The 21,711-nt window shown below is 37.1% G+C and overlaps 1 protein-coding gene across 3 annotated transcripts in view; it reads right to left on the bottom strand.

Annotated features, from left to right (window-relative positions):
- DCLK1 (doublecortin like kinase 1) overlaps positions 1 to 21,711 on the bottom strand; it is a 157,800-nt gene that overhangs the window by 49,782 nt on the left and 86,307 nt on the right. For all 3 annotated transcript variants that reach the window (XM_070943850.1, XM_070943852.1, XM_070943853.1), the window contains exons 4-5: positions 13,098 to 13,214; positions 5,948 to 6,042 (exon numbers count right to left, since the gene is read on the bottom strand). In XM_070943850.1, the coding sequence (XP_070799951.1) occupies positions 5,948 to 6,042; positions 13,098 to 13,214 (212 nt within the window). The remainder of the gene's footprint in view (positions 1 to 5,947; positions 6,043 to 13,097; positions 13,215 to 21,711) is intronic.

Genomic DNA, 21,711 nt, shown 5'->3' with positions numbered 1-21,711 from the left:
AAGATTGAGAAACATTGCCATAAATCTACCATCCAGAAAAAAGCCCTATCAGATAGTCTCCAACTTCAAGATTTCCTCCCTCAGCATTCACACTTTACATTTTAAAGTGTATTTATATTTACAGTCAGTTTTCTATGCATAAGGAAAGTGAAAGTGATCTTGAATTAAATGATATTCTAAAGGCCAAGTCTTCTTTTTGAACTTTTTCATACAGTAATGTACGAATGTAAGTGCTCTGTGGTTCTATTTCCCCCCCCTCAAAACTCCAAATCAGTTATTCCTTGACCAAACAGAAATAACTTTTTAAAATATAGTTCCAGGCTCCAAGCTAATATGAAGTCCTTAACTCATATTTGGTAGAATATATCATAGAATCAGTATGAGGGTAATTTTTGCTTAAATAGTATGAACTCTGTTATTTCAACAAAAATTGGTATTTAAAAATATGGCTCCATTTTTTTTTCATATAAATTTATTTATTTATTTATTTATTTATTAAATTTTTATACCGCCCCCCTCTCCCGAAGGACTCGGGGCGGTGAACAGCCAAAATTAAAAAAACATACAATATAAACATTAAAATACTGTAAAACAAAATTAAATTTATCTTTGGCTTCCCCCAATTTAAAAACCCCTTACCCATAAAATTCACCAATTAAAAGATTTTTAACCCAGCCCGGCTTGCTGAAATAAAAAAGTCTTCAGAGCCCGGCGGAAGGTATGGAGATCTGGAATCAGTCGTATCCCTGGGGGTAGCTCATTCCAAAGGACGGATGCCCCCTCAGAGAAGGCTCTTCCCTGGGGGGTCGCCAGCCGACATTGCCTGACCGACGGCACCCTGAGGAGGCCCTCTCTGTGGGAGCGTATTGGCCGGTGGGAGGTTATCGGTGGCAGAAGGTGATCTCGTAAATAACCGGGCCCTAAGCCCTAAATCAGCTTTTGATATCCAAGTTGCTTGAAGAAATAGCTACATCTGAAAAGTGTTTTTTCCCCTATAGACAGAAATGGAACTTCTGCTTTTTGATCTATATTTTGTCCATGAAAAATACCAATTTGTTTTTATTTTACCATTTTCATTTTAAAATATTCTGATTAAAACTGAAGGCTTTAAAACCATGTGATTTAATCCGTACACTTTCTGTTTACTGATGACAGATATGATAATGCTGGTACTTCTTGAGAAACTAAAAATACACTTTGAAAAAAAGATCTTAAGAACTATAAAAATACCTTATCTTTTCGCATTGTAGATTGTAGTTTAACAATCATACAATTTGATTGTTTAATTAAAGTGCTGCAGAAGCACATTTAATCTTCCAGATCTTACATATCATGTTGCTATGGTGATAATCAAAAGATGATCACTCTATTATTTTTTTAAAAAAAACCTTCTAAATTAATTCCTATTTGAATTAATAAGTAAAATAATTGTTTTATTAATTTCTTCTCTTATGGAGTAGAGATAATTAATGTCAAAATAAGAGGCTCTCAATGTACTTTCAAGTACTATTTCAGGTACTGGAATCTATATGAAAATAAAAAATTTTGCAGATCATTTGAATTTTTTTTCTATTTTAGGTATAATAATCTTTTATAAAGCTATAATATTTCTATTACCAAAAATCTTTACATGTAGAACAGTAAAAAAACTGTAGAGACTTCAGCAGATTTTTTAAAATGGTTCAAGTGGCACAAAGAAACCACATAAAGTATTTTATATAAACATTTAAACAGATGTTTAACATCGCAAGAGCTGTGTTCTATTGCTTATTACACCAAAATATCATATCATATTATATATTATGCTATCCATAGATCTTATTGTATCTATTGTATCATGACTTTATTTAGATCTTTAATAGAATCGTGCATATTTTTAGTTTAAGTCAAATTAAGGATATTTTATACTAAAGTTATAAAGAGAAGATAAATTCTAGTAAGTTAAAATACATCTGCATACTATATTTTACGTGCTATGTAAAATACTGTTTTTAATAACATACATTGGAGAAATCCGAGTTGAAGATGTATTTTCTTGTTTATATGTTTCTTTTTAAAAAGGAAAAAAGGAAAGAAAAAAAGGAAAAACATTTTCTTAGTAAAAAAAGTGAAAATTCCATTGTAAATTGGTCCTTTTAAATGTTGCTATAAACTTCTAACCCTGAAGTGTCATCATACAACTCCACCATTCACACCCCATTCAGTTTATACTGACTCTTCTAAATAATTGTACATTTATTTCTTTTAGTTGCAAAGGACTTTGCTAAAAATTTGCCAATGAATGGGAAAGTCTATCCAAAACAGGTCTTCCTTCCTAGAAAGCATTATGAACTTTCTATAACTCTCTCAGAAAATGTGCAAATATGGTTTTTCCATATGGATTTCTTTGTCTAGATTTGAATTGTAATCCAATGCTAGTAAGAGCAGAATAGATATTGCCTTTGCTTTGGGACTGTCCTGGGACTTTTGTGCCACAACTCAATGTTCTCTGATCCTACAAGGAAGTCTTCTGAAAAACACCAGTCATGCAGAGGTAAAGAGATCAGATAGTTCCCTTGTATAAATACCTCTTCACTTAGGGAAGATTGATTACTAATTTATGTGAACTGTGATACTGTTTTCTCAAGGCAAATTAATAGATAACTATATGAATCCTTCTAACATCTAATGTAATGTGTCAGTATCTTTGTACTGAATTATTTTCATGCACTGACAAACAATACATTTTACTGGGTAGTGGTGGTTGTTTTTTGCTCTTAAATTAATATTTTGGATTTAGAAATAATATATTGTACTTTAGTGAATTATATGAAATAAAATGTTTAAAAAAATCCAAGAGGAGTTGGTTTTCAATAGCAAAAAAAATACCTTTCAAATAAACATTTTAAAGTATCATGTGATTAAAAAAGTGAAATAATCTAAAGTATGAAACAGATGTTTCTGAAATACTAAATTGTTAGATTATATGACTATAGTGTAAATCTCTTCATATAAAATTTTCTGACAAAAGATACGAACAAGCTTCTTTGACTGAAAATGTTGTGTGTTTAAAAATAGTGGTGTTTAGACAATATTCTAAAAACTTAAAAAACTTAAGAGTCCCTTAGAAAATTCTCAGAAGTTCATCAATCAATAAATGAGAATAGCTGACAATACTCTTGAAAGCCAGTTTGTCCCTCAAATCTCTGTTAAATCCAACCCCAGGAACTGTGCAGCCCAGTAATTTTGGGGACTGCCCAAATAAATTTTTCTGTGGCATGATTTTGTGATAGATCATGTGTTCTTGAAATGTAGGATACATACAAATGTTCATTTTTCTAAATGACTTCCTGAGAATCCATATCACAAGATTGTGGTAGTACTGTGGCAGTACAATATTAATTATCACTAACTTAAACTTAATCAATGTACATTGAAAAGGCTACTACATATGTGAAGAATACTTTTGATACCACTTTCATGTACATTTCTTAATTTGCAGTGGTATTTCCCAGCAATGGCAACTTCCAAATATGTGCATTCCTCAATTTGTAGAATTCTTAGCAATAGTTATAAAATTCAGGTAGTTGAAATGTCAAAGTTGGAAAATACTGCTTTAGGGTTTTTTTCACCAAGGAGCCCCTTTCAATACTTTGTTTGGCCATGGGACATGGACCATGGTCCCCCCAAGACTTAACTCAAGATTTAAATCATAATATTTATTCAAGGCTTCACATACCCCCTGTGAGGACATCATGGCTTTCAGGGGTCCGCGGACCACAAATTGAGAACCACTGATTTAGGGTATTCTGTTCCTAATAGGCAAAATATTTGACCAACTCTATATATTTTAATATTTTACAGTGTATTTTTAAAAATGTATTCAAATACGTGGTAAGGTGTGTAAGACTAATTTTACGTATGGTATTGCTTGTGTGTAGTGGAGAGAACAACATGAACATGGACACAACTTTAGAATTTGGTTATTTTGTGCATGGACTATTTCTGAAACTTTTTAGGGGAAAAAGAATTTAGGTACTGCAGAAGATTAAGAAAGACAAATAATAATATAATTTGCAAAACATAACAGGAAATATCAATTTTGAATATACAAGTTTTGAGCACCATTAATAGAGATTATCAAACTGGAGGATGTCACTAGTAACTCTGGGGATTAAATTTTTGGGGCAAGTGAGATACAACCAAACTGGAGAGAACTGTCAAAATTTGTTCTAGCATCACCAAGAAAAAAATGGTTTGTGCAGGAAGCATAGACAGAAAAGCCCATGATCAGTTATTATAATATTCTCCAGGCCCAGGAAGAGATCAGTGTGTTACCTCAACAAATAAACCCTCAGAGGAACCAATGAAGCAACAACTTGGGTTTGGAGTAGAAGCATGTGTGGAGATGCTGCTGCGATTAAGAACCTCAGGAACATTTCTACCAATGCTCAAGTCAGGTTTGGGCACATGAAGTGTTCTCCAATCTACCATGAAGTGACATCTTAGTTAAATAGTCAACACAAGAGTACAACACAAGAGTACAATTACTGGATTCAGTAGCAAGGCTGTACGGGTAGTCATTGATTTCAACCATTCGTTGAGCGACCATTCAAATTTACAACAGTGTAGAAAAAAAGTGACCTACAACCAACATTTACATGTATGACCATCACAGCATCCCACGGTCATGTGATTGCAATTTGGGCGTTTGGCAACCAGCATAGATTTACAATGGTATCCAGTGGTCACATGATTGTCATTTGCGACCTTTCCAGACACCTTTCGACAAGCCAAGTCAGTGGGGGAAGCTGGATTTGCTTAATGACATGATTTGCTTAACAATCATAAAATCAAATGCAACTCGCTTAACATAGACATTGCTTAGTGATGAAGTTCCAATCCTAATTTTGGTTCTAAGTTGAGGACTACCTGAATCAGCAAAAATGCACAGCTGTCAGGACTCACTCCATTCCTACGTTGCCTGGAAAAGCCAGTAGTTGACTTAGCAAGCAAAGTGGAAGGAACAAAGATCCAGCATCTTTGAATTGCCAAATTCATGGCCAAGCAAAGAGAAGTGAGGGAAGAGGAGGGGAAAAAACTTGGAGTTCATTTTGACAATGTTCCTATTTTTCTGTTGTGGCTCCGTTGCCTGAGCCAGGGCTATCGACAGATGCAGACTCTGAGAGTGAGGGAGAGGAGTTGGCAAGGCCTCCCTCTCCAGGACCCTCCTCTCTGGCAATGCCTCCGGAGGACACCGAAGGCCAAGAGATAGGCCCAGAGCCAAGCATGTCCCCTTAGCCACAGGTGGACAGCGATGAAGGAGATAAGTGCTGGCTGGACCCTTGGCAGAGGCATAGGGAGAAGCGTGCGCAGCAGAGGGGAAGGCATGCCAGAGATTAGCTGAGTCACTGGACCACACCCCACAGGGTATAAATGTGGGTGTGGTGGCCAGTTCAGTTTGTGATGAGCAAAAACTAGAAATAATCCATGATCTCTGTGTTACTGGACTTCTGCCTGTCTTGTCGGACTGCATTTGGACTAATCTTTGTATTGTGGAAACTTTGCTTGCTTTATCAGAATGCTTGCAGTCTAATCTTTGTTTTGTGTGAGTAAAGTCTGAATTGGCAGCTAGCCACTGGGTTGCTGCCAGCTTTATCTTCAAAGATTTTGTCGTGTGGCTTACTAACTCCGGGCCGTCTGTGGGGGTGCGTGTGTGGGACGGGGACAGAACATTTTCATGCATTTTTTGAAATTTGCTACAGCTTTGGGTAACCCTGGGGCTAGCCATTTATTAAAACATTCCACCACCAATCAATCAACCACCATTTCATTTATTTATATTCATTAGCAAAGAATTCCTTGCATTGCCATTTTATGTGAATTGCGATATCAGAACACTTGCTAGATTAAGAAACTTGGTATCAAGCGATTCACTTGGCCACCTTCAAACCTTGCATTTTCTTACCCTCTGTTTCCGCAAGCTTCCTGGGCTAGTAGGAGAAGGGCTTGGAGACTTCCCGGAACGGGGAGTAGAAAGCTGACTTCCAGGCGTTCCATTAACTAGAGATACATAAGAACAGACAAGAAAACATGGTTTTGGATCTGGCACCACTATAATTAAACACCAAACAACATATTGCTCACATTAGCCAATACTTTCTGCTTTGCCCTTTTTGCAGTCTGTGAATTTCTAATAAGAATTAAATAAAGATGCAATTCTGAAGCAATTAATCACTATAATGTGGGTTCCTCTGTATTCAATTGGTATACATTTTACTTAACAAGTGATAGACCAATTTGTATTCAACATGTAGCCACAATGAAATTAAAAGTATTGTCTTCAAATCTGGACTGCTTATCCATGCAAAAAAAAATAAAAAAAAATTGCAAGATTATACTTGCTCTTTAAAAATTCCTTTAGCAATTGGTCTTTTCCCCTCCTTTTCAGAGATGAAAAGGGCATTTATTACTACTGATACTAACTTGGAACTGTTGAAAATATTTCTGTGTGATACATTTGACCTAGGCATTAACTCATCTGGGACTCTTTGATTTATAAGATCACTCACTCAGCCTTTCATAATTGCCTCCATAAAAACAAGAGATTTCTAAACTGTTGCTATATTCTCTGCAATTCCTTCCTACTTACATAACATTTGCCTTATCATTTAATACAAAAACTTCACAGCTGTGAAAACTGTAGAATAGAAAACATAGGGAAATAATGCTAAAATTGCACTGAAAAGATAGGAGAGAGAGAGGGAGGGATGGAGAGGGAGAGAGAAAAAGAAAGAGAGATACTATATAATAAAATGTCTTCTCAAACATACTATGGCTAGGTCACAATTACATATACATCAGGCATAAAAAAGCAGTAACCAGCAGACATCCAAATTCTCTATTTTGCACTGATATTTCCAGCCATGATACTAATAAGGCATTGAACTTACCTTCTATGAGTTCTAACATGGAAACAGACTTATTTTTAACCTGATAAAGCCAAGCAGGAAAATATTTGCCTTTTGTACTATACTCTGGCACTGGCAGAAACAGGAAGCGTTAGGATTAGTTAAAGGTTGCCAAAGCAGCTCACAGAGAGCTGAATAAAATGCCGGATTCATAAGCCAAAGCTTTTTCTGCGTAAGGCTGACGTCTTCCGAGCAGCAGTAGGAGGTGTAGGTGCCGTCTTAGGGGCTACATCAAAGGTGTCAATACACAACGCCGCAACTTCAGGATGTTGAGCAACTGCAGCCCTGACTCTGATCTGCCAAGCCCCCATAGCCTTAGCAATCTTATATGCTGCTGCACACTGAATCATAATGAAGTGCCTTTGGGAACAATATACCAAATTACTCATCTGAAGATCACAATAATAATAATAATTTTTATCATAGCTTAGCTGACTGGTAGCCTCCGAACTGCTACACTCAGTAGAGAGAGAACGAGATTTTAAAATATTGTCAGATGGGAAGGATATTTTTCTTTCCCATCTGCCAACTATGCACAGTGATAAACATTCTGCCCGGTTACCTAGATGATGTGTTCTTTATTCAGCTCAGGCATAAAAAGCACTTTGTGGAATGATAATTAACTATTACAATACTGTTATGTTAAATTTGTCTTTGGAAGCCTGTTTTTTGCACATTGGGTTAGGATAGGAAAGTTACAGCATCACCACAAAGGTAGGAAACCTGTAGCCTGCCAAATGTTGCTTAAAACAATCCCTAGCAGCCCTGGCCAAGAGCTCAGGAACATCTGGAGGCCAAAACAGTATTAAACTTTGAATTAATCCTTGAATTCAATTACTATTGCAGCTGAAAGGCTTACCATTAAATTCTGGAAATCTGCTGTTTAAATCATATGAACTTTTGGAGAATTTTTGGTGAATTAATGCCAAAGACATTTGCTTATGAATCACCACTCATTCATCAATAATATTATTGGTGGGATGTGCTTAGACATGGATAATTTATAAGAGATAATAGGGCATTCTAATGCAGGAAGACTGACACCAATGTTGCCAACAACACATTACTGCTAGCATGATTAATTGCTTGCTTCTACATAATTTTTGCTTAGAATTAAGGCTATAGCACAAATTTGCATTTCGTTGGAAGACTTCTATTTGATTGCTGTTTCCCTAAACGCTTATTTAACTTTCAAGCAAAAGCCAATGTTTCAAGATGGAAAGTACATTTTAAATGCTAAACTCTCTTTCTGATATCTCTAGTTCAAAAAATTGAAATCTTTTCAACTTGTAGCAGAAGGAAATTTCTACAAGTGTAAACAATAATAAACTAATTGAAATGAAAGTCTGATTCACTTTCTATTTTCCATTGCCTACTCCATCCATCTGACCCTAACATTTCTCGGAACACACAATGAAAGTTTTGGAAAATATACATTTTATGAAGTCACATTAGGAAGACAAGCAAATAGACATCATCTCACTTCTGTAGTTCTTGACATTTTTATATTCAAAAAGAATATACATTGTTTGCATTTTATTTGTGAAGCTAATGATGGAAAGGAACATTGCCCTTTCCAAAATGATATAAACTCCATAGGATGCAGAAGATGCCATATTGCTAATATTGATATTAAGTGTCACCCTCACACAAGACCCTGACAAAGTTACAGTACAGAAATTACTGATGAGATACAAGGGAACCAGGGGAAGAGAAATACTGGATATTGCTGTGTTTTTCTATATTCTACAAAAGTAACTTTTCTAGCACTCAAAGACCAGGGTTTAATTGACTATGCAGACAATATAGCAGAACTTGAAGTTTTGTCTTTTGTTCTATTTTTGAAAACCTGTTGGACACTTTTTCTCTTATATAAAGTACTGGTATGACAATAATGGTTAAAACAGTTGGAGAAAGAATCATAGAAAAGGGTAATTTATTACTCTATAAAATTATATTGGTTTGCTGGCATAATGGTCTTGTCTGGATCTTGAAATTTTAGTATTAAAGAGTTAGAAAGGAATAATGGATCATACACATTTAGAACTAGAGCTGGAATCTCCATCTGTACCCCTACCATAGTCCATGTAGAAATTAAAGTATTCATAACATATGCCTCTCCAGCTTCTGTGTGCACTCATTCAGTAAATGAAAGCCCATCACCTATCTGGAAGATTTCACTATCAAACTTATCTTCAATTGAAATAAGAAGAATTTTAAAAAATTCCAGACATAATAATTACAGTATAACTCATCAATTTATGCTTTTATAGATGCAACTATTAACACCAAAGGAGATGGGTATAAAGATGAACTATGCAAAACAAAGAAATTTCAAACTTACACATAAACTAGTTCAGTGATGGCTAACCTTTTTGCCATCATGTGCCAAAAGCGGGGGGGGGTGTGTGCAGGGAAGTTGTGCACATGCATGCCCACACCCATAATTCAATGCCCCCATGTGCCCCTGCCCCCATGCGCATGTGCACGCAACCCTCCCGCGCTCCCCCCAGTTTTGGCACATGACGGCAAAAAGGTTACCAGTTGGCCTGGTAGGCCTGTTTTTCGCCCTCCCCAGGCTCAAGAGGCTTTCTTGGAGCTTGGGGAGAGCAAAAATGGCCTCCCCCACCTCCCCGGAAGCCCTTCAGATGCCGGAAACAGCCCGATTACCGACTTCCGGTGGGCCTGGAAGGCCCAAAAATCAGCCAACCAGCGTGCACATGCGCGCTGGAACTAAGCTATGACAACATTCGCGTGCCCACAGATATGGCTCCACGTGCCACCGGTGGTACATGTGCCATATATTCGCCATCATGGAACTAGTTAGATGGTTGGGATACAAATTAAGAAAGCTTCCTGTGAACATGACCTCTTTGAAGGAACAAGTATTTTCAAAATACATAAGAAATGTTTCTAGAAGAAGAATATTTGCCAGAATTTCTTTCCCAAATGATGACAGATTAGTTTTATTCTATTATTCTATTCTATTCTATTTATTCTATTGTCATGGCTCTTTGAAAGATCTGCAATTGACTTTTTGAAAGTGTTGTCTACATTTTTTTCTTGGTTACTCAGGCAATAATATGAAGGCCATGAATATTCTGAACCATTTTTCCCTGATTTTTCAGTGAATTGTACATTAGGCTTCACTACAACTACATTTCCATATTCAGGAGCCATGGTGGCACAGTGGTAAAAATGCAGTACTACACGACAATTCACTGTTTACTGCCAGGAGTTCAATCCTGATCATCTTAAGATTGGTTCAACCTTTCATCCTTCCGAGGTCGGTAAAATGAGGAGCCAGATTATTTGTGGGGGATGGGGGGATATGCTGACTCTATAAACTGCTTAGAGAGGGTCTGTAAAGCACTATGAAGTGATATATAAGTCTAAGTGCTTCTAAATGCTATTGCTACAGTGTCAGTGTATAATTTTTATTTCAGGATTTTTGTTCAACAGGACAAAATTTAAAGCCTTACTGATAAAGCTTGTGATACATGAGCTAGAGACATTTCTGTCAGGTCTTATGAAGTGCAATCTTTCTCATATTAGAAATTTATCAACAGACAATTGATAAAACCAATTCTTTCTTGTCAACACCATTTGCTCTGTCAGTCACATGCTATATTCTTCTTTCTCTTTCTGATTATTTTTCATAAACAATACACATGAAAATATCATGTGAGCTCTTAGGTTCTTAAATTTCCTTCTTAGATCTTCAGAGGCTAAAGTGAAATAGTTCTAGGTATTTCTGATATTTGATCCAGAACATGTGAGACTTTTTTGTCTTGTTCTATGGGTATAATTCATTCTAGCATATTAGCACAGCAGGTCTAATATAAATTTTAAAAATACAAGAAAACAGGGTAGTTTGAGATTAATGTCATTTACTAATAGTATACTCTATAAATTGTACATAGGTTGTTCTCGGAGTTCAATGGCAGAGGTCTACTTCAAAAAGTAGTCACAATTTAGACTGAAGATCCTGGTACAGTAGAACCTCTGGTCATGAACGCTTCTGACCCGACTAAATCAGGTGATGACCAAAAATTTTGCAAAATTTTTGCATCTGGTCACAAACAAATATTTGGGTGACGATCAAACACAGCTGCATCGATTTCCCCTTCCGTGCCAATTTTTTTTTGTACATACATGAGCAGTCAGTCTTGCTTCCGGTCACGACCAAATCGGGTTGCGACCGAAGTCATGGAATGGATTACGGTCGTGAGTGGAGGTTCTACTGTGCGTGGTTTGGAAAACAAAATACAAATTCTTAAGCTCAAGGAAGAATTTGCGGCCATGCACTTTACTTTTTGGTTTTATTGCTATTTCAATGATAAAAATGGGAAAGCAGGGAGAAAGGCATGTGCTTGCCTAACTAAGCTTCTACCATAAAATCCTTCCAGACAAATAAGTTTTCCTTTGCTATGCTGTCTTAATAATAATAATAAAAGAATAAAATAAGAACACAAGGGATGTCTTGGGTGCTGTATCATGATCAAATCCCATTAACTACTGAAGTCTTCATGACAGTTTATAACACGTGTGTCAAACTCAATCATGTCATGTGACATCACATGGCATATGGTAATGTTTTTTGCCTTTTCAGAACTGAGGTGGCCGTGGCCTGCACGTGATGCATCCAGCCGGCCACCAGTTTGACACCTCTGGTTTATAATTAGAAAGTTGTTCACATTCACACCATCATCACTCTACTCTACACAGAAAACCAGATGCAAAATTGTCAGGGAAATACTTTGACCAGCTGCTACAATGGTATAAGGCAGGGAATGAGTCAGCAAGGTTTTTGGGCTATGACATGACTTTAAGAGGCTGTATATATAAGAGAGGCCCTGTGAGGGCATCTCTCTCTCTCTCTCTCTCTCTCTCTCTCTCTCTCTCTCTCTCTCTCTCTGTGTGTGTGTGTGTGTGTGTGTGTGTGTGTGTATGCTTCCATGCTGTAGTTGATGATTGATTGCCTGACTTTGCCTAGTATGTGTATGTATATATTCCTTGTAGAGAAACCACTATTTGAAAGACAAACCTCTGTTTACTGTATTTTGCTCCTGGGTTGTTTCAAAATAGTCACACTGAGCGCACTCTGACAAAAATACAGGTAGTCTTTGACTTACAGCAGTTCATTTAGAGACTGCTTGAAATTACAATGGCACTGAAAAAAGTGACTTATGACCATTTTTCACACTTATGACCATTGCAGCCTCCCCATGGTCATGCAATTTACATTTGTATGCTTGACAAATGGTTCATATTTATGATGGTTGCAGTGTCCCAGGGTCATGTGATCATCTTTCATTACCTTCTGTCAAGCAAAGTCCACAGGGAAGCCAGATTCACTTAACAACGGTGTTACCATTTTAACAACTGCAGCGGTTCACTTAACAAATGTGGCAAGAAAAGTTGTAAAATGCGGCAAAACTCACTTAAGAAATTTCTCACTTAGAAACATAAATTTTGGGCTCAATTGAGGTTGTAAATTGAAGACTACCTGTATGTCCTAATCATAAACAGACCCTAAGTATAAATTGTAATGAGCAAACCTGTTCACTCTCAGTATTAAACTTGGAATCTTCCTGTACCATCTCTGAGACTTTCTAACTAATTCAGAAATAGAGAGTACACAATATAGCATGAAATTCCTTTTCTTTCCCAAACATCACTTAAAACATTCAAAGAGATAAAGGATCAGAGGAACATCCCGTAGCACTTCTCCCTAAAAAGTGATAGCTTTCCTCTATTAAAACATCTAGATCTTTAAAATACTGAAAAAGTGGGTCTACCTATTCTCTCTCCTACCATAAATTTACCTTCAAAGAATTAAATTACACAAAGAGTTTGTTGAATACGGATTTTAAAAATCCGAGACAAAGCACATTTTCTTACCTAAATTTTATTTCAGTTACAATATTTGTACAGTACATACACTTCAATTCATTGGACAGATAAGATACTTTTGATTATTTGACAATCCAATCTGCAGTAGGCAAGAAATACTTGTTATTCTCCATTTTGAAAACAAAGTATATTTGAGCCACACTACTAAGTACATATATTTAACCACGTTTAAATAATTATGATAGCCAAAGAATTACTTGCTATTAGTCAAATTTGTTTGCAGTTTGTTACCTGAGCTGGTGGATGCCGGAGATTTGCTGCGTCGGGATGGACCTGGGCTCTTGGTGGCGCTCCGACGTGGTGTTGAAGCTATTTTGGTATAGGAAGTAGATTTCACTACACGACATTCTAAAAGTCAGACAAATAACATTACGTTAGTATCCTGACCAGCATTCTTATTTCTGTCACAATATGATTTATAGAAAGATCTTGAAAGTATTCCTTGCTGTCCTTTATAAAAGAGTGGAAATCAAAGCCCATGACTTTCCCAACTTCTGTTGTGCAATCCAGATGACATTGGTCCCCTAATTATCAAAATTCAAATTTTCTTTAAAGGATCCTAGAAGAAACAACTTAAAAATGAAAGCATTTGAAGAAACTCTCCTGCAGATAAATGGACACACGAACATAAATCTGAATAACCATGTCTTCCAGTCCTCCAGCTCATCATTCGGTTTTGCAGTCATGTGTGAAGTACAACCAAGTATATCTGAAAGGATGTATCTGAAATTTATTTGCATATATCAAGAAAAACCTAATGTCAGGTGTGCCTCCTTTCAGTACTCAAGAAAGAAAAACCCCAACTCCATTTTCATAGAGAACAGTATTTTTACTGAGTATGAACTGAATGCAACCAAAGAAAAGGAAGGTCTGAGGCAATAGGCACGAAAATCACATATAGAAAGCATCCTTAAAACCCTCCCCACAATTGTCCAGTCAGGATTATCCAATCCACATCTCCCCCACGGGTCATGTGGGGTGCAGCTTCCAATGGTGCCATTCTCCTGGTATGCCACGACGGTTGACCTTGAGTGGTTATCAGTGTTCTTCCCAGCTGCATAGAAAATGCTGAGGAAAACTTTATCCCCTCTTCTCTACCAACTCACTTCCCTCCTCCCAAACATTCAAACAGCTCCCCCTCCCCCATTACAATGGCAGCGGAGCAATCAAGCAATCAAAAGGCGGAGGTTGACACCTATAAGTCCTTCTGTCTGTTAACAATATTTTAAGAAAAAAATGTTTATTTTTCCTACATAATTTGGTGAATAGCAGCTCACAATAAAACACACAATGTGTATCATGGGCAGGACTAGACTATTTTAGATTTTCATGACAGATGATGAAAATCAATGAGGAAATAAAACTGCCCTTCCACTTGAGAACAACTCTGTGTCTATAAATGTGTTGAAAGCTACACCTGCAAAATGGATCTTTGACTAAAAGTTGAAGAAATCAAGTTTTCCCAGAAAGCTGGATAATATGTAGTCATAAAATACTTCTCAAATAGAGGACTGATGGGAAAAAATGTGTAATTGGGGAAATGGGTCCAAGTTGAGTCACTTGAAAAAAAATCATAAAATAGAAAGTTTACTTTGGGGCAGGTTAATCAGAGATCCTTTTGTCTGGTTCTTGTATGATATCTAGTTCAGGTGGTTTAGATTCCATCTAAGAGTAGATTCCGCATCTATGCCATCTAAGGGCTGTGAGAGATTATTTATTATTATTTGGCATATGAGGAGAACATGGCAGAAGAGAAGTAAACATGGTAGTGGCCTCATAACTGGATGTCCAATTCAGTTATCCAGGCGATTGCCTCTGGCAATGCTTCTTGTAGATCTTCTAGACCAGGGGTCTCCAACCTTGGCAACTTTATGACTTGTGGACTTCAAATCCCAGAATTCCTCAGCCAGCATGCACATTGAAGTTGAAGGTCACAAGTCATAAAGTTGCCAAAGTTGGAGACCCCTATTCTAGACAACCATGTATGTTGTGGGCAATCTTGCAGTATGTTTAATAGGGGGCTCTGGCAGTGCTTAATCCTTAATACCTTGTCTTAGGTGACTGGGCTGGATGTTTAGGAAAACTCTGGTGGTAATACCTAGTTGGGTGTATTGTTTTGATTTGGAGCATCAAGATTTTAAATAGTTAAATATCACATTATGCCATCCAGAGACATAGTTGTGGGTGACCATATAAATCATTTAAATAAATAAATAATTACATAATTAAAGTGATCTTAATTGTTAACTGTGGAGGTTATCATCATTTTTCCTTTACTAGGGTCAGATCACTTTCTGGTCTAAATGCAATCGATTACCATCCATTTCCTCCACGGGGCCAAATTCATTCAGATGGTCTGCCTTTATGGACCAAACTAGTTTCAAGTGGGTGCTTGGAGAGTTCTCCAATAATCTAGTGCAGGGGCTTTCAAACTTGCAGTTCATGGACCGGATGGCCACACCCACGCCTAGTTTAGCGAAGTGGGAAAAGGTCCCGATACGTCACGTGACACTACCGTGACGACGCAAGTCTAATACCCCTGATCTAGTGGGTGAAAGTCCTGGTTCATCATTGACAAGAAGTGGCATGTGGAGCTATTGATGAAGTTGCTTTTAAGTAGTCTCTCTTTGCCTGCTGATCATAGGTATGTCCTTTATTTTTGGATAACTCTTCTGGAAGGTATTTGGAGTATGATACCACCAAATCTGTGTCACTTTAGGTATTTTATTTTTGAATTGTTTTGTGTTTTGCCTTTTTTGGCAAGCCATTATGAAGGAAAGTAGACCTGGCCTTGGGAATGAGAAAAGAATAAGTCAACAATTAATGAGGACTTTCAGAAAAAAATATTTAGTCTGAAGAAAGAGGAAGGTATAACAAAGAAACTCAAAATAATCCTTTCTTTATTTTGTTTGTCATAAGATGGAACAGAGAAAAACTCTAACATTTTATCATGATTTTGTTATTCTTAGAATTCCTGCTGTGTCTGTTTCACAACCTTGTGTATCTCAAAGGGTTGACTTAAATCTCAAAAGCCCCTCCCTCATTGGAGAGGCATCAGGCCTAGGGTTTCCAATTAGCTGAACAGGCAGAGAAGAACATGAACAATTGAAACGGCGGACACACTAACTTGCTTAGCTTTCTTGGCATTGGTGATAAAAAATACAATGAAAAAAAAAAGTATTTATGCCTATCTGTATATTAAATTACTTTTTCCAGCATCAGAAAGACTCATTTCTCAAATGTGCTAGAGATTAGGAGGCAAATGACTTCAGTTTGTTAAGGTCTTGTTAAAGTCTTGTTAATTTCAGGTAATAGCACACACAAGTTTGAGGGTACTAATTAAGGTCATGGAGCAGAGCTTAACTTGTGGTTAGCATTTACTAGGAAAGGGCTGTGCTGCAGAGGAAAGCTGCTCAGGAAGAGATTCTTTGTAGATATAGGCTGTCCTTGAGTTATGACTGATTATTTTATGTATACACACACACACACACACACACAGAGAGAGAGAGAGAGAGAGAGAGAGAGAGAGAGAGAGAGAGCCATTGTAAATAGTTGCACCCTCACCACCCCCACCCCCACATGGCCACATGTTGGGCAAGTAAGCTTTATGACCCTTGGGGTACTCTGCATTCACATAACCATTATTTGTGATGTTCTTCATTGATTTCTGGAGTTTTTTGCTCTGTCAAAAACCATCCATTCAAATGAATGGGTCAGCTTAATAACCTCAGCGTTTGCTTAATGATCACCACAAAAAAGGGACAAAATATTACTTTCAGTCACAATGGGTATCTCCAATTATAACCGTAATGACTTACAACCAGATTTTTGGTCAAATTATGGTCATAGGATGAGGACTAACTACTCAAAAAGCCAGAAGATATTTGATGTTAAGGGTATGCCTAAGCCAGACAGAAGACTTTAGAACAAAACAAAGGTTATGCCCTCCTTTTACCAGACATTGATATCCTAATCAGACGTAGAACATGATGGCTCATCTTTGAATGCCCTGCTATCTGCAAAACAAGTTAAAGGTAAAGGTTCCCCTCGCACATATGTGCTAATCGTTCCCGACTCTAGGGGGCGGTGCTCATCTCCGTTTCAAAGCCAAAGAGCCAGCGCTGACCGAAGATGTCTCTGTGGTCATGTGACCAGCATGACTAAACACCAAAGGCGCATGGAACACTGTTACCTTCCCACCAAAGTGGTCCCTATTTTTCTACTTGCATTTTTTACATGCTTTCGAACTGCTAGGTTGGCAGAACCTAGGACAAGTAACAGGAGCTCACCCTGTTACACGGCACTAGGGATTCGAACCACTGAACTGCCGAACTTTTGATCAACAAGCTCAGTGTCTTAGCCACTGAGACTCTTAAATAAATTAAATTATTAAATGGTATTTAATAATACCAAGGCATTATTAAAACATCAACAACAATGGAATACACAACTAACAAACAAGTACAACTACCGTGTAAGAAAGAAACTCAAAATAACCCCACCTTGATTTTTTTTTGTTTGGTATAATAGGAAGTAGAGAGAAACTCTGACCATTTTTCCAGATTCTGTTATTCTATACTACAACAATAAAAAGCATTGTTGGAATTCCTGCTGCGCCTGTTTCCTGTCCTAACCTACCAAGAAAATCGGACAGTTGCCGAGTCTGTTTAGATCAATGTTTCTCAACTGCGATAACTTTAAGGTGTGTGGACTTCACACATTCCTCTAGCTAGCATGAAGTTGAAGAGAGTTAAAGTGCACATATCTTAAAGTTGTCAAAACTGAGAACTGAGAATTGTATATTTCCTTTTGCAGAATCCAGAAAGGCAGAAGAAAAATAAAGAAAAGCCTAAGAACATTACAGTATCAGTTAAGTCTGTAAAAGCAATTTAAAAGACAAAGTTATGCTTTCAAGTCTTTCTTAAAAGCAGAGACTGGGAGCCAATCTTAACTTGGACAGAATACATTCGGAATCAAGATTTATGTAGAAGAGGTTCAACCAGCTAATGAGAAGGCATGCTGTTTGGAAGAAACACTTGAGGGGAAAATCCTCAAGAAAACGTCAAGAATGTTATGTTAAACGAAGAAATATTGGGTCACAAAATTATACAAAAGCTGAAACGTATTGTTCAAGAACTTCAGAAACCAGGTTGCCTTTTGTAATTTTCTAAGCATTAAAAACAAATAATTGCCTAGGCTAGATACGTATATCATGTTTTATATGCTATAAGGAACGTTCATTTGTTTTTAATTATACATTCAGTGGCATATAGCAGAATGAAGCAACTTGCTGCATGCAATATGAGAAGGAAAGAACAACTAAAACTTGAATCTGAAGAAAGAACTGAAGTTTGACTCTTGGGATATTTAAAATGGTCAGAATGTCCTCCTCCTGCACCAGCTTTTTAAAAATATGTATATAATGTATATTCATTTGAGGCCCATTCCTGAAAATTTCTTCTCATCACATTTTGTGCCAACAAAATACTTCTCCATTGAGCAAAAATGCAAATGATGTACATAATCTTTGAAATATCTACATTGATATCACAATATACAAAAGAGTATATTAAAACTGAGCACATTAAAATTAAGACATAAACATACTCAAAGTGTAGGACACCTGCCAATAGTCATCCTTTCCCTGTTTGCTAATCTAATATAAACTTTATACTCACAAACCCAATGTGGACTATGTTTTGGATACTGAACCTAAATTTAGTTGTCTTTTTCTTTCTTTTATATTGCCTAAGGAAAAATACTGAGGCACTCTAAAATTGGAGAGCTTGCATATTATTCTGCCACTTTTTAGCAGGTCTTGTTAAATAACATTGCCCTAATTTTTACTTTATTCAAACTAAAAAGCTAAATGTTCCTTTTCTTATTTTTCTTGGCAGCAAATTCAGATATGAGATCAGTAATGACATTCTCCTTCCAAGACTCCATTCTACAGAGTGAATAGATAATGATAGTCTTGATTGCAGCACTGGGAAAAGTAATTTATTTTTAATCAATTACAATTTGGAGAAAGTTCTCTGTCCTTCACAATTTGAAATGGAAACATACAAAGGTGAAATGCTATGATAATATTTAGAAAAATGTCAACCAATTTCTAACACTATATTTTAATATTATAGGTAGTTTAAAAACATTCTTCCATTTGCTTATTATATAAGAGAAATGTAAAATATTTTAGTTTTAAGGGAGGAGAGGTTTGGGTATTTTACAAAATCATCAGTATCCATCTCCAATGAATCCATATTCGGAGTGGTCTGTCCAATCTGATAAGAAAGCTACATGAAAATAAAATGGTGTTTCTTCAGCTCAGTTGTAAGTCCTTTATATAACATTATATGTTTCCACCTTGAAAGTCGAGGATCAGTCCCATGTATAAATTTTTCAACTTCAATGTAACAGGAACTTTAGCTGGTAGAAATTTAGTTCATCTCCCAGACCCTCTAATAAGATTGGAAACTAACTTAATAAGCTATATATTAGTTAAACTTAATAAGCTATATATTAGTTAAATATTCAGCTCAAAGAACACCAAGGCTCAAGTGGGTGGGTCAGTGGTGACCCAAAATACTGAAATAATGTTTGATCTTTTTATTCTAATTTGCTAGCTGACAATGCCCATTCAAAAAAATAATAATCTGTTCATTTCAAATAATGAATCATACTTGCATGGAGGCTTCTGCCCCCACAGACTTTGGCAATAGCCCCCTTACCCATCCCCCTTCAAATATGTTCTCTGAGGCAGTTTCAACCATATGGGCCAGTACAGGACAAAGGAGACGTCATACACCTCTAATCTTCTACCCTACTGGCTGTAGAAAGTATAGAGAAGATCTTTGATTGAGAGAAGGAAGAACTGTTATCAATGCAGGAAACAGATCAACATGTCAACATTAAGTCATATAAAGAGAAATGTAAGAAAATGTCTCAGAAAAGAACCACCCTAATTCTAAAGAAAATAAGAGAGGGATGAGGGAAAGATATTCAGATTTACTATAATGTTCTAATAAAACTAATGTTAGAACTATGAGGCATCTCTTTCGTAGTATGGTCTATCTTGTAAGGATGACACTGGCTTATCCAGGGGTCGGATTGAAAAATTTTAGCAACCGGTTCTCTCCCTGGTTGCTGTGTGGGCATGGCCATGGGGGCCTGGCTAGTCAGCTTCCTGCACCACCGGGGGGGGGTATTTTCACCCTCTCCAGGCTCTGAAGGCTTTCCTCGAGCCTCCAGGAGGGCGAAAACGGCCTTCCCCAGGCTCCAGAGGCCCTCCAGAGGCCGGAAACGGGTCTGTTTCTGAACTTCGGTACGTCTGGTAGGCCCGTTTTTCGCCCTCCTAGAGTCTCTGCGCAGGCCCTGCACTTACCTGGCATCCAAAATGGGCTGCATGGAGAGTCCTGGGAGGGGCAGGGCAGGGCGGGCGGGGTCAGCCAGTCCTTGCAACTACTGGTTCGGCGAACCAGATTAAAATTAATATCCGTTTCGGTCTGAACCGGCTGAATCCCACCCCTGGGTTTATCCCTTGCTTTTATTTCCAACATTTTGATTGCCTTTTATAAAGCATACACTATCTACATGTATAGTGTATGTATATAGTGTATGTCTTTTTTAAAAAAAGCAACTATTTTTGTATAGGCGGTATAGAAATTCAATAAAATATAAATAAATAAATATAAATATTTATACATTTTATGTTTATATAATAGGAATAATTCAACTCAATACAAAGAAGTAAGAAGTAAAATGGTCACCGCATTTTGCTACTACTATCTTAGATTAGATACATTTTCTTGGGTCCTTACAGATGGAAAACTTTGTACCTTTCCCTTAATTGTACCATTTATGGATTCTTTTACACTCACTTTTCAAAGGTTGGGTCCTTGGCTTTTACTGCTATATATACTCCAATGAACCCTAGTGTGAACTTCAGCTTAAATTAATTCAATAGTCTGCAGAAACGACTTCAGTGAGTTCTTTGTCACTAAGAACATTCATCAATTTATCAAGTCCCGGAATTTGTTTCCTCTGAAAATATATTTGGTTCCTTCTCTCTTGCCAGTGGAAAAGAGAACTCCTTCTTTCACCAGCCCCTTAGTATTGTTTTTATCTTTGCATATTTTACTTCTGTTTCTTTTCTTTTACTGTTATTAGCTGCCTTTCTGGAAAGCCAGAGAATGAAGAGATTCTCATAAGGTCAGGTTTAATTTGACTTGGGTGGACCAGCATGGAGACTTTCAATCATCACCTTGCATAAATAACCTTTCTTAGTCAGAAGTTGTCAGTTTTTTGTCCCAGTGTTAAAGCTCCCAAAAAATGGCTCATTTAAGAACCATTCACAACTGTGATGATTATGAAAAAATAACTTTGGGACTTATCCTTGCATTAGTGGTGCGTGGTGGCGCAGTGGTTAGAATGTAGTACTGCAGGTTACTTCTGCTGACTTCTGGTTTGCCAGCAGTTTGGAGTTCGATTCTCATCAGCTCAAGCTTGATTCAGCCTTCCATCCTTCCAAGGTCAGTAAAATGAGGACCCAGATTGTTGGGGACAATATGTTAAATCACTTAGAGAGGGCTGTAAAGCACTGTGAAGCAGTATATACAGTATAACTAACTGCTATTGCTATTTACGACCTTTGCAGGTGTGCAAAACAAAGGAAAGCTGAAATAAGATCATAAATATGCATGTAGTATAACCTTATGATGCAATCCTTTCAGCAGTCCCAAGAAGGTTCTTCACCTATTTGCACTTTGATTCAGGTGATTCTGAGGATACAGACGAACCCCCCAAGTGGCTCTCACAGTGCTAATGATCAGATAAGTGCAAACAATAT

Source organism: Pituophis catenifer, unplaced genomic scaffold (genome assembly GCF_029215685.1).
Source record: "Pituophis catenifer annectens isolate HBS135680 unplaced genomic scaffold, rPitCat1.0.hap2 SCAF_4, whole genome shotgun sequence".
Taxonomy (NCBI): domain Eukaryota; kingdom Metazoa; phylum Chordata; class Lepidosauria; order Squamata; family Colubridae; genus Pituophis; species Pituophis catenifer.
This window is presented reverse-complemented; position numbering and strand designations above follow the sequence as displayed.